Genomic DNA, 16,451 nt, shown 5'->3' with positions numbered 1-16,451 from the left:
GACTTGAAGCTTTCAGAATGACTAAACATTTACTAACAAAGCATCTGAACAAAAAAACCCAGCATCTGGTTTTGAAAGAGAGCTCAATACATATAACTGTCAATTTTTGGGACAGTATATTCTGTCCAACATAAAACTTCACAAAGACAGAAAGTTCAATAGTAAGAGATCCGCACTGTAGCTTTTTCAGAATGTCGACTTTTGCTTGAAATAATTGCAATAACCAAATATTATTGTCAATTTAAAACCACATATTATGCCACTGATTTAGTAATACAATATATTATACATATATTACATTACATTACATTACATTTGGCAGACGCTTTTGTCCAAAGCGACTTACAATAGTCAAGTACAATGTAAAATAAGTTTAAAGGCAAAAACATCTTTGGATAGGGATAAAAGGAGGTCAAAGGGGAATAATAGGATAGAGGCGTGAAGGAGGGGAAGAAGGAAATGGGGTTAGAAGTAGTTAGTGTGTTAGAGGTGTTAGGAGAGTAAGTGCTCTTTGAAGAGCTCTGTCTTCAGGAGTTTATTAAAGATAGTGAGAGATTCTCCTGATCTGGTAGTGGAAGGTAGTTTGTTCCACCATTGGGGAACTCTGTATGAGAACAGTCTGGATTGCTTTGTGTGAGGGTTTTTTGGTAAAGCGAGGCGACGTTCATTGGAGGAGTGCAGCGGCCGGGAGGTAGCGTAAGCCTTCAGGAGCGAGTGCAGGTAGGAAGGAGCCTGTTCTGACATCACCTTGTAGGCGATTGTAAGAGTTTTGAATTTGATGCATCAACTGGTAGCCAATGGAGCTCAATGAGCAGCGGGGTGACATGTGCCCGTTTTGGCTGGTTGAAGACCAGACGTGCTGCTGCGTTCTGGATCATCTGGAGTGGTTTTACTACACAGGCCGGGAGGCCAGTTAGCAGGGCATTGCAGTAGTCGAGGCGTGAGATGACGACCGCTTGCACCAGGAGTTGGGTGGCCTGTTGCGTCAAGAACGGTCTAATTTTTCGGATGTTATAGAGCGCAAAGCGGCAGGACCGAGCAACTGAGGCCACATGGTGCGTGAAGGAGAGTTGGTCATCAACCAGAACACCCAGGTTCCTAGCAACCTTTGTCGGTGAGAGAGAGAGAGAGAGTCGATACTTATAGAGAATTTGTGTTGAAAAGATGGTTTTGCTGGTATAACCAGAAGTTCAGTCTTTGAGAGATTTAATTGAAGGTGATGCTCCCTCATCCATGAGGATATGTCAGAGAGACACTGCGAAATCCGTGCAGAGATTGAGTGATCTTCAGGTGAGAACGACAGGTATAGCTGGGTGTCATCAGCAAAGCAATGGTAGGAAAAGCCATGTGAGCGGACAACCTGACCAAGAGAGGTGGTGTATATTGAGAAGAAAAGGGGTCCCAGTACCGAACCCTGGGGAACCCCAGTGGATAGGGAGTGGGCTGAGGACAGCTGTCCTTGCCACGACACCTTGAACGAGCGCCCAGTGAGGTATGATCTGAACCATGACAGCACATTGTCTGCGATCCCCATGTTTGAGAGTATAGTTAGGAGGAAGTCGTGGTTGACTGTGTCAAATGCGGCCAAGAGGTCCAGCAGAATGAGCCCTGAGGACTGACCTGCAGCTCTGGCAGGTCAGTCCTCCACCCCCTTTTTAAAGAGCAACATGCACAAATCAAAAATCAATGTTTTTTTTTACTTTCTGGACTTTGACTACCCTTCTCTATGTGTGTGTGAGCAATTAGTGTAAAAGTTTAATTATTTTAAAACGTTTTAAACTGTTGTCCGTCTCACTGCCTTAGAGTGCTGTTAGCCAATCACATGCAAGCAAGCAAGATATATGTTTGCATGTATGAATATTCATGAGCAAGAGCCGAAATCCTGTTGTTTTTCCCCCGCCCACTCCTCCACTGGACTAAAACAGTGTTATACCGGATCACCAGATTTATCTACTTTTTACCAACTCACTAAGGAATAAGATCTTTAAGAACTGGAGTATGTGAACTTTTGAGCACAATTGGACAAAATTATATAAATGTAATCATCATGAGATGCCAATATATATTTATATATATATTAAAAAAAAAAAAAAATCACCAAACACAATGAATTCAACACAGTGAAGGACGACAGGAAGCCTTGCTGAGTAAACGAGACATGTTTATTATTTAAACTATCACTTAAATAAAAAAGTGCATAGAAAATAAACATGATTAGAAATTTTCCTTTTTACAGGTATATACATTTTTTTTTCCTCATTATACATTCATCCTTAAGTAGTTTGTGGTTTTACTGTTTGTCACTGAATGGTCTTTCCTTCATTTCTGTGATACGGGAGAAGAACACTGATTGGGCAATTGAACAGCGAAGTAAAAAATATATTTATATATATAGTCAGCATCAGCGAACAGGGGTCAGCAAGAGCTAAAAGAGAAACAGGAAGCGTCAGATAGAAGATAAACACTAGGCTTCAGAATAAGAGCCTTTCTTTTATTCTCTCTTTTTAGCTCAATTTCTGGCCAATCAGAGCGCAGCAGTCTGGTACAGAAGCTCAAACCATACAAATATATAGACAGAGCTGCACACCTCCACCTTTCCTGACCCTTTCTTTACCTGCGTACACAGATAGATGATGTTGTTTCACAAAATAAATAAATTAAAAGGTTTATCGTTATTGTTATTATTACAGAAGAACATCACATTCAAATTCAACTTAAGTTCAGAAATAGGAGAAAGAGGAGGTATTTTAGGGGAGACCGGGACACGACTGGGATAAAATAACGCTCAATTTCCGTTCTCCTGACGTCCACAAACTCTGTTAAAAATGTACAAAGAGTAAAATAATAATAATAAAAAACAAACAAACAAAAAAACTACAGCATTGAAACAAACGAATGGCTAACCTCAAAGTTTACAACCACATTTTTTTTTTTTTTACAATTACTCGTTTCATCATATAAATATCATCCGTCCCCTCCCACGTTCCCAACCCACCCTTTATAACAAAAAAAAAACAATAAAACAAAACAATTAAACAAAAACGACAAAAACATTAAAATGAAAATCCCTCACACCCAAAAAAAAAGAACAAATACAAAATAAAAGTCTCAAAAAACAATCAAATCATAACTGCAATGCTCCCCACAGTAAAGAGCATACACAGGCACAGGAAAACTGGTACATAATATGTCAATATTTTAAAAATGTTGCACGTTACTCTAAACTGTATCTGTAACACAAAACCATTATAGATTACACTGAGAACAGCTGAACTATTAGTTATAACCATTATAAACTGTTGTTTTGCTACTGTAACTAAGTTTTTGTCTGTCCATTCCGTAATATTGTGTAGATATTGAAGATACTGAAGTACGAGTTACTATTCATACATATGTTTAGGTATGTATTTATATATTTATATATCCATCCATCATGTATGTAAGAAGTGTACATATATATTTATTTATATTTATGTATATATATACTGACTATAAACAGGAGAAGGTGTGGTACCACTGGTGTGGCGTGTGGAAGAGTAAAGTCCGGGAAACGACGGTAAAAAACCGCCCGACTGAATTCATGCTGACTGAAATCACGCTGACTGAATTCACGCTGACTGAATTCACGCTGACTGAATTCACGCTGACTGAAATCACGCTGACTGAATTCACGCTGACTGAAATCACGCTGACTGAAATCACGCTGACTGAATTCACGCTGACTGAATTCACGCTGACTGAAATCACCAGTTTGAGGAGCGTCTGAAGTTGCGTTGACGTGAACGAGTGGAGGAAAGTCTTGACCGCAGCCCTTAAGGTTTAGTAATTGAATTACTAACAAAAAATATATATATTTAATCGTATTTTGTCAGACTGATAGACGCACAAAGATCGTACAAAGCCACCGCTGTACAATCCTCGCCCACTGAAGTTAAAGTAAAGTAAAGTAAAGTAAAGTAAAGCTGTCCTGTAAAACGTTCCAGCCTTTTCGTGTCGGAACGATCCGAATAAAGACAATATATGTTTTAAAAACAAGTCAAAAAATACATTCAACGAAGGCCTAGCTGCAGAGTTCAGCCCGCCCCCTGTGCCGCAACCCAGAGAGACGGACCGAGAGGAACTCTATCCCTGAATCGATGGCGAGACCCACACTGCGAGGAGCACGGCGAACCAGCCCCCGGCAAGAAGCTGCGGCAAATCCGTCAAAAGCCATTTTTACGTACAAAAAAATGTAAAAAATAAAATAAAAGAAGAAGGAGATATCCGTAAAAAAAGCTTACGTTTAAAAACAACAAAAACGAAACAAAAACTAGCCAGTTGGTAACGACGTAAAGCGAAAACAGAGAGCGAAAGTATTATATTCTCTCTGCATCGTCAGTGCCTTTGTCACGATGGCGAGCTGAGACTGTTAGAGGAGGTTTTTAAGGGGAAAAGAGTCTGCAACCACCATAAAAATATATATTTTAAAAAAGATATTAGAGTCAACATCATCATCATTATAATCATCATCATACTAATCATTAATGAGGCAATAAGACAAATGCTACACACAGAAACTGGCCTTTTTTTAGTGGCTCGTTCTGAAAAATATGATAAAAATAAAAATAAAAACAAGAGCCAGAGGTGCACAAAAAGCAGCAAATTGAGTGAGCTTTGTCTGGAGGTATATATATATTTAAAAATATATACACATCCCAAGCCTTTTCCTGCAACACTGATATATGCTCACGATATCCCTTTGTAGAAAAAGAACAACAACTACTACAGCAGCAGCAGCAGCTCCATCCTAAACCGAACAACTGACAAATCTGCTCCATTAAAAAAAGAACTGCGGTGTAAAATTAACTTTTAGTGTAATAAAAATATAAATTAAAATGAAAAGTGTATTACTAACCTTGAATAGCTCTCCTCCGCTCTACTGCAGCTTTCTGAGATCTAGTAATTTTGTGAGTTTTTTGCAGAATTCTTTGCAACAGGAGCTTCAGGGCATAATTTGCCTATGATAAATCGATTTTACACTGTTACTAAGATTTAAAGTAGCTCCAAACTTCATTGGTAGAATCTGGAGAGCTCTGACATTTAAAACTAAGCATTTAAAACTTAAAAGGTGCACAAGAAGCTTTTTTTATAATAAGCTTCTTGTGCACTTTTAAAGTTATTTTCCGCTTTGTTTCAACAGGGTTCTTAATAAATGTAATTTATAATTGAATATAATTATAACTTTCTGCCCTAACTTCTTAGAGAAAAAAAATTATTGTATCGAAAATTAAAACTTAACCTTTTCCATTTGTTATTAAATTGTGATGCAGAACATGTTAGCACGTTAGCTAGCTCACCGCTAATGGTAGCCTGCACTCTGCTATCCCTAGTTTTTTTCATGGTAACATAGCTGCTCGCTGCTAACGTTAGTATGTTAGCTATCACTCCGCTAATGTTAGCTAGCTCTATGCTAACCTTTGTTCTCTCCCCAGTAACTTAGCTAACTTACCGCTAACATTAGTATGTTAGCTAAGCTCGCAGCTAATGTTAGCCAACTCTCCACTAACCTTAATTCTTTCCCCAATAACGTTAGCTAGCTCTCTGCTAATGTAAGCTAGCTCTCTATTAACCTTAGTTCTCTCCCCAGTAATGTTAGTTAGCTCTCTAACTTTAGCAGTTCTTACTAACATTAGCATTAACTCGCTGCTAATGTTAGCATGTTTTTCCACTGGCATTAAACACACCGTCTAAACATTTAATACCTACAGCAAATTTTAGACAATTTAACACCTTAATTTAGACCTTAATTCTCAAGATTTTTAATATAAGACATTTTTTTAAGACTTTTTAAGGGCCCGCGGGAACCCAGTTAAATGTCAGTGCTCTCCACATTCCACCAATAAAATGCGGAGCTACTTTGAGCTTTGAAAACAGTATAAAAAGTGATTTATCAGTGCAAAATATGCCATGAAGCTCCTGTTATAAAAAGAGTTCTGTGCATAAAGCACAAAATTACTGGATCTCAGAAAGCTGCAGGAGAGCGGAGGTGAGCTATTCAACAGATAAAGATTAGTAGTACTCTTTATCATGTTTTTTACTACACCAAACACCAAAAATCACTTTTATACCAGAGTTCTTCTTTAAGAGACTGATGCAAATTAAACGCAACGAGGTCGAGTGCTTTAACCTTAACCAACATTATTATTATTAAGACCTTATTAAGATGCATTTCAACATGCATTTAAAAAAATGAACTCTCGCAGTTTCGTTCCAGAGCAGCAGCTTTGACTTTTATACTTTTATAATCTTTTTTTATTTTTTAAAAAGGCCACAGTTCTGGCTACGCTCTCAAAGCGTGAAGCGTCTCATCGTCTGGATCGTCCGGTGACGTTACAGATTACATACATTACACGTTACGTAATTTTTTTATTTTATTTTATTTTTATCCGCGAATAGAAAAAACAAATAATCGAATGGCCAAAACGTAAAAATAAATAAATAATAAAAAAAGGATTAACAATTAAAAAAAGAAGGCACCACACCTGTTTTTGTAAAGAAATACAGGACAGCCATCCAAGGAGGAAAAATCTGTATACATATATATCAGTACAGCCATACATCGTATATATGTAGGCCTACGAGAAGAAGTGTTGCTCTACATACTGAATCAGGATTAAAACAATACGTTTAAAAGTTGAATCGTTGAATTTTTGCCCGAACAGGAACAACAGGGAGGACTAAAACTGCAGAACGGAAACGGTACGAATGAGCAGCACGTCGTCGTGTGCTTCGAATGGCTGGCTGGAACCTCCATGCAGTGCCAAGGCAACATGTGTCGAGCTGGGAAGAAGACTGATGTTCAGTGCACGAGACGGGGAGAATGAGGGCCTTTCCTTCATTCCTCCAGATATAGTGCTTTTTATATTTTTCTCATTTCTACAAGAAAAGTTTTCGAGGGCGAGCCTCCGTGGCAAATTCCTTGGGTTTAAACTGATATCTATGAAAATATTTATACAATAATAAAATAGATGGGGTAAACTTTGGGACTTTTTCCAGTTGCTTAAATGTAAAATTTTGTATTTTAGGCATCTTGTTTATTTAAGTATATATATTTTGCATTTTTTTCCCCTCTCCCCTTGAGACAGTTGCACTTTATTGTAAGAGATTGTAAGAGATTCCAAAAAGGGGCTTTTGTATGTTTATGTTTAGTTGTTGTCGGTGTGATATTAAGGCTGGCAATGGGGGAGACATGCCATTTCAACAGATGAGCACTTATGACTATTTTTTACGCGTTTTTACACATTTTTACGGCGTTTTACAGCGTTTTACGGCTTAATCTGACTGTACACACACACACGCAATTTTAATTTTAATAATGACTGACTTGGAACTTGGAATGGCAAAAATGAGAGCTACTGGTGGACTGCAGTCTTATGGGAAAAAGCTATGGCGGCTTCAGTCTTTGGAATAGTAAAAAAAATAATGCAAAAGGAAAGAAGCAAGAAAATGAGGAAGGAAGGGAGGAAGGAAGGAAGAGGAAATAAGGAGAAACGAGGTCTACAAAATTGAAAAAATTAAAAAAAAAAAAAAAAAAAAAAGGCAACAACTCTATAAAAAAGATGACCAAGCATTAGTGTCGTAAACCATCTCCTACGAAATGTTGGTAAAATAAATACAATGTTTTATTATTATTAAAAATATAAATACCATCATCAATTAAGTGCTATTCACTAGTGAGTGCTTTTCAGGTTTCAATTTTTTTTTGTCTCCGTATAGAAAAATATACATATTATTTACATATCAAAAGAAATAATGACATTTTACCTGTCTACAAAAAAAAAAAAAAAAGAGACAGGAAAATGAGCGAAAAATTAGAAAGAAAAAAAAAAATAAGAGAAGAAATTTACATAACTCTATAAAAAAAAAGCATCTGGATGCCCTTAATTATGAATTCTGTAAATCTGTACTCTATCTATCTCTCTTTCTTTTGACAGGAATTAAAGAAGCATGCACGTACGGTACTAAGATTTTTTTTTTAAAGATTTTTCAATCAATACAACACATTTCACTACCGTCAGTCTACGCCGCTATAAAAATGGATATAAAAAATTAAGCAACAACCCCCCCCCCCCCCCCCCCCCCAAAACTCTCTATTCTCTAATCTCTAGTCCCTTACCTGTCAGTCCACCAGGATCTCAACCTAGCCAGCCCTCAGTGATCACTTATTTTCACGCCCCAGGGCTTTAATTATGTATTATTTTTTATTATTATTATTACTTAAAATGACCTAAAACAGCACAGTTTAGATCCACTCTTTTTTAAAATATATTCTTTTTCCTTTTTCTCTATTACTGACCACATCAAAACCTGAAGCTTTTTCTTTTTCCTTCTTTCTTTCTTTCTCTCTTTCGCTTTCTTTCTCAATCATTAAAACAGACCACGGCTCCCTCTAGTGTTCCCTCGTTCCCTCTGCATCAGTCTAAGGGCTCGCAAGAAATATATTTACAGTGTCTAAAATACATAAAGAAATATATCCGTCCCTCACATAACTAGAGGGACAAGGCTTCGATGTACATTCAGAAGGGGAGATGAGACTGTGCAGGTCAGGCTTAGAAAATTAGAATTCATGAATTTATGGATTCACTCGCAATTTGTCTATCAGAAGAGACAGTGTATCGTTCCCTTAGAAAAATCGCACTTTGGTGTCAAATGCAAATGATGAAACAATGTGGCAATTCCATCAAACGCTTTTCATCACCCCTCCCCCCCCACACACTCACATTCGATAATGCAAAGGGCAGGCAAGATTCAATATTACAAATTATTATTCAGTCTTTTCTTTTTTGTTTGTATGAATCAATAAGAAGATAAAAGAAAAGGTAAAAATTTGACCGAAAAATTTGACAGCAAGCGGGGGCACTTATCTTTTATCTTATCTTTTTTTTTTTTTGACTAGCCTTCTTTCTGAAAGAGCAGAGGACAAGAGGATAAGAGGATAAAAGGTTAAGGGTTTTTAAGGAGTTAAGAGTTTAAATGATGGGTAATAGAAAGAAGGCAGACCTTTTTTTTTTCTTCATTGTGACTTTTGCGACATTTCTCGCTCTTGACGACACCTTTCCTGAATCAACTTAAAGAGAGGCACAGTGCCATTATCCCTCTGAAAACCTGAGCCTGTTTCAATAAATAACCATATTATTCAAAATAAAAATAAAACAAAAAAACATACCGTCAACATCTGATCAAATATAGATTCATTTGGGAGGAGGAGAGGGGTTCAGGCAAAAAAAAAACAAACAAAAAAAAAAACAGAAGAAAATCAGAAAGGAGTTTTTAGTTAATTGAGGAACTTGCGACACTTTTTGGCCCCACAGTTGCAAGGCAGCTTATTGCCTGGTTCCTCGATGGGGAACTTGTAATCGTACGTCAGTTCCTCGCCCCTGTAGATTTTCCGCATGGCAAAGATGACGATGTGCTTCTGACCGTCAATATTGACCACGCGGGAGTAGCAGTTCGGCTCGCAGGAGTGGTTTATGAACCGCGCCGCGTTGCCGTGCATGGTGGCGTCCACCACCTCGTAGTCGTCGATGCGAAACATGTAGCAGCCGATTCCCTGTGACGAAAAATAGAATTTACATCAAGTATATGCTTTCTACAGAGATATACAGCTCTGCAATAAAAAGAATAGAGCACTTAAAAATGATGAGTTTCTTTGATTTTACCAAATATAAAACCTCTGGAATATAATCAAGAGGAAGATGGATGATCACAAACCATCAAACCACCAAACTGAACTGCTTGAATTTTTTGCACCAGGAGTAAAGCAGCATAAAGTTATCCAAAAGCAGTGTGTAAGACTGGTGGAGGAGGAGAACATGATGACAAGAAGCATGAAAAAAAAAAACTGTGATTAAAAAGTAACAGAAGTCAATAATCCAGAATATCATGATACTAATAATAATAATAATAATAATGCACTCCATATATCCAGGATTAAAGTAAAATAAATGATACTGGACAGATATAATCTGTCTCTAGTAGATATATAATGGGAGATGAGAACAGTGTGAATTTTTCTTTTACTAAAAACAGTATAAAAGTAGAACCCTGATGTGATAATTAGTGGTGGGTGATATGGCTCCATATTTCAGGGTATAATATCGTTCACCATATTCAAAAATGTTGGTGATATTATTGCAGACTATATGATATGGCACAACCCTAATAATAACAATATCGATTTATCATACAATTTATAAAAATGACCACAAACATTTTTGTTGGCCTCAACACTGCCTATCATCATTTTAACTTTTTGGGAAAAAAAGCCCATTAACAGGTCTGCTATTAATAATAATTTTTGTTATATTTAAAATCTGACCATTGCATTTGCTTTATGTAAATGAGCTGCTATGCTGAATACATATTATAATTTAATTTAATCTTAAAACATTTCATACATACTGAATCTAATTTCTCAATATTTTGTATAATTAAAACGTTTTTGCTGTTTAAAATCATCATTATGCTGTTTTAGCTGTTATATTATCAGTGCATCAGTGACATGAATGGTCTTAAAATGACAAAACATTGTCCAAATAAATCAATAAATGACCATAAGTGAGTCAAAACACCAACTTTTTCACAAGTAGTTTTTTTTTAAATGCATTTAGGATTTTTAAACATAAAAGCATGTTCAACATTTTTTTTATTGCATAATTGCAATACTATGCTATGATATCATCATATCAGTGGTATTAAATGGTCAAAATAATAAATAGTATAATTTATTGCAATTATTGTCCAAAAAAGTATGATCTACTGGGCCAAGCCTTTGAGTGGCAGTGTTTGGGTATTTTATATTATTTTTTGTTACCTTGCCATCGTAGTATTTCTCCCGTTTGTCAGTGAGAACAGAGCGAATGACATTCCCAGAATACTCAATCACCATCTCTCCAGCATCAATGTTCCTTTTACAGAACAGACCACGCCCATGTATAGCGGACCTGTGAGCAACAAGCAAACACGACAATTTGCATTAAAATTACATATTAAACATCTGTGCCTTAGATATCATTTTACTGACTGAATTAACCAGAATATTTCCAGTAATAGTAAAGTATTTGTACCTGTAGACGCCCACAGACTCTCTGGATGATTTCCTCAGGTTTCTCAACCTCGAAGCCAGAGGCAAATCCATACTGGTCGCCCGTCTGTAGTATAGGTAAAAGAACCTTTCAGGACTGCAGTACTGTATTTTTCAGACTATACACACATTTAAAATCCTTTAATTTTCCCCAAAATCATCAGAGCTCTTTATAATCCGGTGCTCCTTATGTATGAATTCTATCAGTCAGGTATTAAGGAGCAGTAAAGCCACTCCACTGAAGTACAGAGTTATACAGGAGATTCAGTTTAGTTCTCCAGCAGCATTAGCATTAGCCGCTAACTACACTAAGCGCTAGCTAGCTTTTTGCCCATTCAGAGACGAGTATTATCAGTCTGTAGCCCAACCCTACCTAACCCGACTAGCAGCATTAGCATTAGCTGTTAACCATTAGCTGCTAAGTGCTAGCTCTTTCATCGTTCAGAGGTGATATCAGACTGTAGCCTGCTGCTAAACACGGCTAGCACTGCTGGAGCAGCATTAGCATTACGCGCCATCTGCACTAAGAGCTAGTTAGCTTTTTTGCCGTTCAGAGGTGACTATTACCAGACTGAAGCTTGCTGATAACCCCAGCTAGCACTGCTGGAGCAGCAATAGTATTACCACTAACCACGCTAGGTGCTAGATAGCTCTTCTGCCGTTCAGAGGAGAGTATATCAGACTGTAGCCTGCTGCTAAAAACGGCTAGCACTGCTGGAGCACCATTAGCATTACCCACTTACAGTGCTAAGCGCTAGTTAGCTCTTCTGCCGTTCAGAGGAGGGTATATCAGACTGTAGCCTGCTGCTAACCCTGGCTAGCACTGCTAGAGCAGCATTAGCATTACGCGCTATCTGCACTAAGAGCTAGTTAGCTTTTTTTGCCGTTCAGAGGTGACTATTACCAGACTGAAGCTTGCTGATAACCCCAGCTAGCACTGCTGGAGCAGCATTAGTATTACCACTAACCACGCTAGGTGCTAGATAGCTCTTCTGCCATTCAGAGGAGAGTATATCAGACTGTAGCCTGCTGCTAAAAACGGCTAGCACACCTGGAGCACCATTAGCATTACCCACTTACAGTGCTAAGCGCTAGTTAGCTCTTTTCCCGTTCAGAGGAGGGTATATCAGACTGTAGCCTGCTGCTAAACACGGCTAGCACTGCTAGAGCAGCATTAGCATTACGCGCTATCTGCACTAAGAGCTAGTTAGCTTTTTTGCCGTTCAGAGGTGACTATTACCAGACTGAAGCTTGCTGATAACCCCAGCTAGCACTGCTGGAGCAGCATTAGTATTACCACTAACCACGCTAGGTGCTAGATAGCTCTTCTGCCGTTCAGAGGAGGGTATATCAGACTGTAGCCTGCTGCTAAACACGGCTAGCACTGCTAGAGCAGCATTAGCATTACACAATATCTGCACTTATTGCTAGTAAGCTTTTTTGCTGTTCAGAGGTGATAATATCGGACTATAGCCTGCACATTTACCAGACTTGTTAAAACAAGCTACGTGGGACAAACTGCTAGCTAATATCGCCCTGGCTTACAGGAACACTCAGGGTTCCTCAATGTAGCGCCCTTGGGCTAGCCTTAGTGTAAATCTGGAAATCTAAGCTTACTTTAAATAAACGGAAGCGCTTTCTTTGCTCACCCAAATAAACAGTTTTTAGGAGAGAAATCTGTGCAGATTAACATCCAGCACGCATTTAACTTTAAAAATAATGCGCCTTATAATCCAGTGCGCATTTTTTATTAAAATAGATCAGAACATAGACATTTATTGATAGTGCGCCTTATAGTGGGAAAAATCTGTTATATAAAAAATGTAATGCAAAATCTAAAAAACTAAATCAAACTGAGGATAATGACGCACCTAGCAGTTTTGAGCTGCAACTCTTCTTCGTCCTCCTCTTGATGGTTGTATTCAGGAGCTTGTCGATGTTTGGATGCCAAGAAGTTGAACATGTCCAAGACTGACCTCCTTCAGAAAAGCAGGACATCATATAAAACGATTAAAAAGAGCAGCAGGAGTAAAAACTCATCCTCAGCTGATTATGATGGTTTTATGAAGCTAGCAGTGTATACACACACCTGTGGTGGAGCTCAGCACGAGCAGATCCGTGGGGGTTGATTGGAGGCTCATCCACCTCCTCTGGTTTGTGGAAACGGAATCGGTAGTTTCTGCAGTATCTGGCACCATAGAGCTGTTCCAGAAGAAACACTACAGCATCGTGGACCACGCCCAGCATCCGCAGCCCATTCACTCCTATAGAAAACAAAAACACGGGATAGAAATATGTTTTATCTTACACATAAGACCTGTTAAAATAATTACATTATCAATTAATCATGCAATAAATGGACACGACTATACATAATAATTCGCAATTTGATAATCATGATATGGTCTAGTGTTTATTTGTATGTTTGTTTAATTCAAATATATAACAAGTACTTTAGCCAGTCATGCAATACCAAACCAATGCTTCAATAACTGCGACTATATACACACAGTGTAGACTGAAGAGAAAAGTATATATATATATATATTACAATTAATTTTTGTTGTCTTTAAAAGTCTATGTTTACTTTGTAATATGCTATAATATTACCATTATATCAATGGCATTTTAATTATATTAAAATGACAATAATATCGTTTATCACAATCATTGCTGGGACAATATAACATCCACGTAAAATTCTTATCATGACAGGTCTACTTACACATGGTATAGGTGTTCAATATTCAGATTTATCTGTAATTTTATTCATGTCTTATTCCTATTGGTTTTAAATCCATTTTAATCTCTGTTTTTTAAGTTTACTTTTACTTACTAATAATTTGTTTTATTTTAATTTGAGCTTTTTATTAAATTATACACTTATTCAGCTTTTATTGCTGATTATCATGTGTATTGGCTGATGCTGAAAGCATTTTAGACTGTATTTTATGTATAAAAAGTATGTGTTAGTGTTAGTATGGTATGGTATAATTATTATTACTAATACATGCACGGTGTGTCTACATGTACTTACCATCAAAAGATAGCTCTTTGAGTTTAGCATTTGAGCGTGCCTCTTGGACTTTATCCGTCAGAGATTTCCAGGCCTCTGTAAGAATATGTGAAGTTAAATCAGGTTATGAATTCATAGAAAATGCAAAAATTTAACTTAGCTAACTAAGTTAAGCAAAGCTAAGCTAAGTAAACAAAACTATAATAATAAAACTAAAATGTTCTTTTAAAGTCAAACAAGTGCTGGATGTTAATCTACACAGATTTCTCTCCTGAAAACAGTTTATTTGGGAGTACTTCCATTTATTTACAGAAAGCTTAGATTCCCAAATTTCTCCAGCACTAAGGCTGGAGCATTAGCATTAGCAGCTAACTTTTCTAGCAGTGCTAGCCGGGATTAGGAGCAGGCTACAGACTAATAATAATTTTCTCCTCTGAAAGGGGAAACATCAGTTAGCAGCTAATGCTAATGCTAATACTGCTCCAATCTCAGTGCTGGAGAACTAAACTGAAACTCCTGTATAACTCTGTACTTCAGTGGAGTGACTTTACTGCTCCTCAATACCTGACTGATAGAATTCATACATAAGGAGCACCGGATTATAAGGAGCTCTGAAGGATTTTGAATGCACCTTATAGTGCAATACATACAGTAAATCTGTACAGAGCATAAGGGTTCAGATGACTTGCTTATCAAACATTATGGACTTAATATTTATTTACATACATGATTTCTAACACATATTGTAATAAATATTTTATCCCCCAAAAATCTTACCTTCAATGCTTTCACAGCAGATCTTAAACCCATCGTCGCTGCAGATTTCAAACAGGAGTCCTTTTTTGGGCTTAAAGTCTGAAGAGGAGTTTTGGCCGCCATCCTTCTCATCTGAACTGGTCACCAGCAGAGTATTGGATCCAGACCCACTGCTCTCGTCAGACAGGCCTGAAAAAAGACAATATGCAAGAAATAAGTGCATCGTCAAAAATAACACACCACTAAAAAACATTTATATTCATATATGGAGGCGGCAGAGCCAGAAGTGACCAGTCATTTCCTCTGGAAGCGACAAGTGACAAAGCCACTAGAGATTTCTGAGTAAAGCAAAATTTGGAACGATTGGCCCCATGAATATCTTTTGGACCAAAAAGATTCCCAACTTCTGCTCTCTGAGCTTAAGGTTCTGTTTATTTATAACGTCAATCTGAGGAAAAATAAGCATTGGGAGAAAGTAGTGGATATTGTTGGCTGGTCACTTGATAGCCAGCTTGCTAGATTAGCCAGCATGCTAACTGTTACACGTTCAGAAACCAACTGGAGCAACATAAGCAACTTGTCATCTCCAAATATGAACACAGGGCAAGAATGCTTGTTTGATTTAGGGCCATTCATTCAAATACAGTTCTGTAAAAAAACGAAGAGAGCACTTCAGTTTCTGAATCAGTTTCTCTGATTTTGCTATTTATAGGTTTATGTTTGAGTAAAATGAACATTGTTGTTTTATTCTATAAACTACAGACAACATTTCTCCCAAATTACAAATAAAAATATTCTCATTTAGAGCATTTATTTACAGAATATGAGAAACGTCCGAAATAACAAAAAAGATGCAGAACTTTCAGACCTCAAATAATGCAAAGAAAATAAGTTCATATTCATAAAGTTTTAAGAGTTCAGAAATAATCAATATTTGGTGGAATAACCCTGGTTTTTAATCACAGTTTTAATTTCATGCATCTTGGCATCATGTTCTCCTCCACCAGTCTTACACACTGCTTTTGAATAACTTTATGCTGCTTTACTCCTGGTGCAAAAATTCAAGCAGTTCAGTTTGGTGGTTTGATGGCTTGTGATCATCCATCTTCCTCTTGATTATATTCCAGAGGTTTTTAATTTGGTAAAATCAAAGAAACTCGTCATTTTTAGGTGCTCTCTTATTTTTAAGGCACTTCTGCTCTGAATAGAAAGTTGCTACACCCACCTGCAGTCTTCGGTTTGTCATCATGAGATTCTAAGGCCTTCTGTCTAAGAGCAGGAGAGTCCCCTGATGTGGTGACCGAGTCACTGTAGGCGAGATACATTTTAGTTCATTTTAGTTCATTCTAGATTGTCAGTAATTCATAAGGAATTGTACAATTCTTTTCTTTAGCATTATTATTTTTTTTTTATACCTCTTCCTCGAACTTTTTTCATTGGGTCTTCCTGTGTCCATGGGCTCAGGCATCACATGCTCTCCAGACCTTCAGATCAGCAAAATACAGCAAAAACTTAGTTTGATTGAAGACAAATTTTGCTTTGTAAGACCAAAAGTTA

At 37.3% G+C, this 16,451-nt stretch overlaps 2 protein-coding genes across 2 annotated transcripts in view; one reads left to right on the top strand and one right to left on the bottom strand.

The window, feature by feature from the left end:
• grik4 (glutamate receptor, ionotropic, kainate 4) overlaps window positions 1-16,451 on the top strand; it is a 1,128,391-nt gene that overhangs the window by 1,078,727 nt on the left and 33,213 nt on the right. The gene's annotated exons all lie outside the window — the stretch shown is intronic.
• kmt2a (lysine (K)-specific methyltransferase 2A) overlaps window positions 2,145-16,451 on the bottom strand; it is a 67,228-nt gene continuing 52,921 nt past the window's right edge. Inside the window, exons 27-35 of the mRNA XM_049467183.1 lie at window positions 16,310-16,378; window positions 16,120-16,202; window positions 14,916-15,083; window positions 14,160-14,234; window positions 13,212-13,386; window positions 12,994-13,101; window positions 11,106-11,189; window positions 10,853-10,982; window positions 2,145-9,589 (exon numbers count right to left, since the gene is read on the bottom strand). Coding sequence (XP_049323140.1) covers window positions 9,314-9,589; window positions 10,853-10,982; window positions 11,106-11,189; window positions 12,994-13,101; window positions 13,212-13,386; window positions 14,160-14,234; window positions 14,916-15,083; window positions 16,120-16,202; window positions 16,310-16,378 — 1,168 coding nt within the window. The 3' untranslated portion in view covers window positions 2,145-9,313. The remainder of the gene's footprint in view (window positions 9,590-10,852; window positions 10,983-11,105; window positions 11,190-12,993; window positions 13,102-13,211; window positions 13,387-14,159; window positions 14,235-14,915; window positions 15,084-16,119; window positions 16,203-16,309; window positions 16,379-16,451) is intronic.

The sequence above is a fragment of the Astyanax mexicanus genome, chromosome 18 (assembly GCF_023375975.1).
Source record: "Astyanax mexicanus isolate ESR-SI-001 chromosome 18, AstMex3_surface, whole genome shotgun sequence".
Classification (NCBI taxonomy): Eukaryota; Metazoa; Chordata; class Actinopteri; order Characiformes; family Acestrorhamphidae; genus Astyanax; species Astyanax mexicanus.
This window is presented reverse-complemented; position numbering and strand designations above follow the sequence as displayed.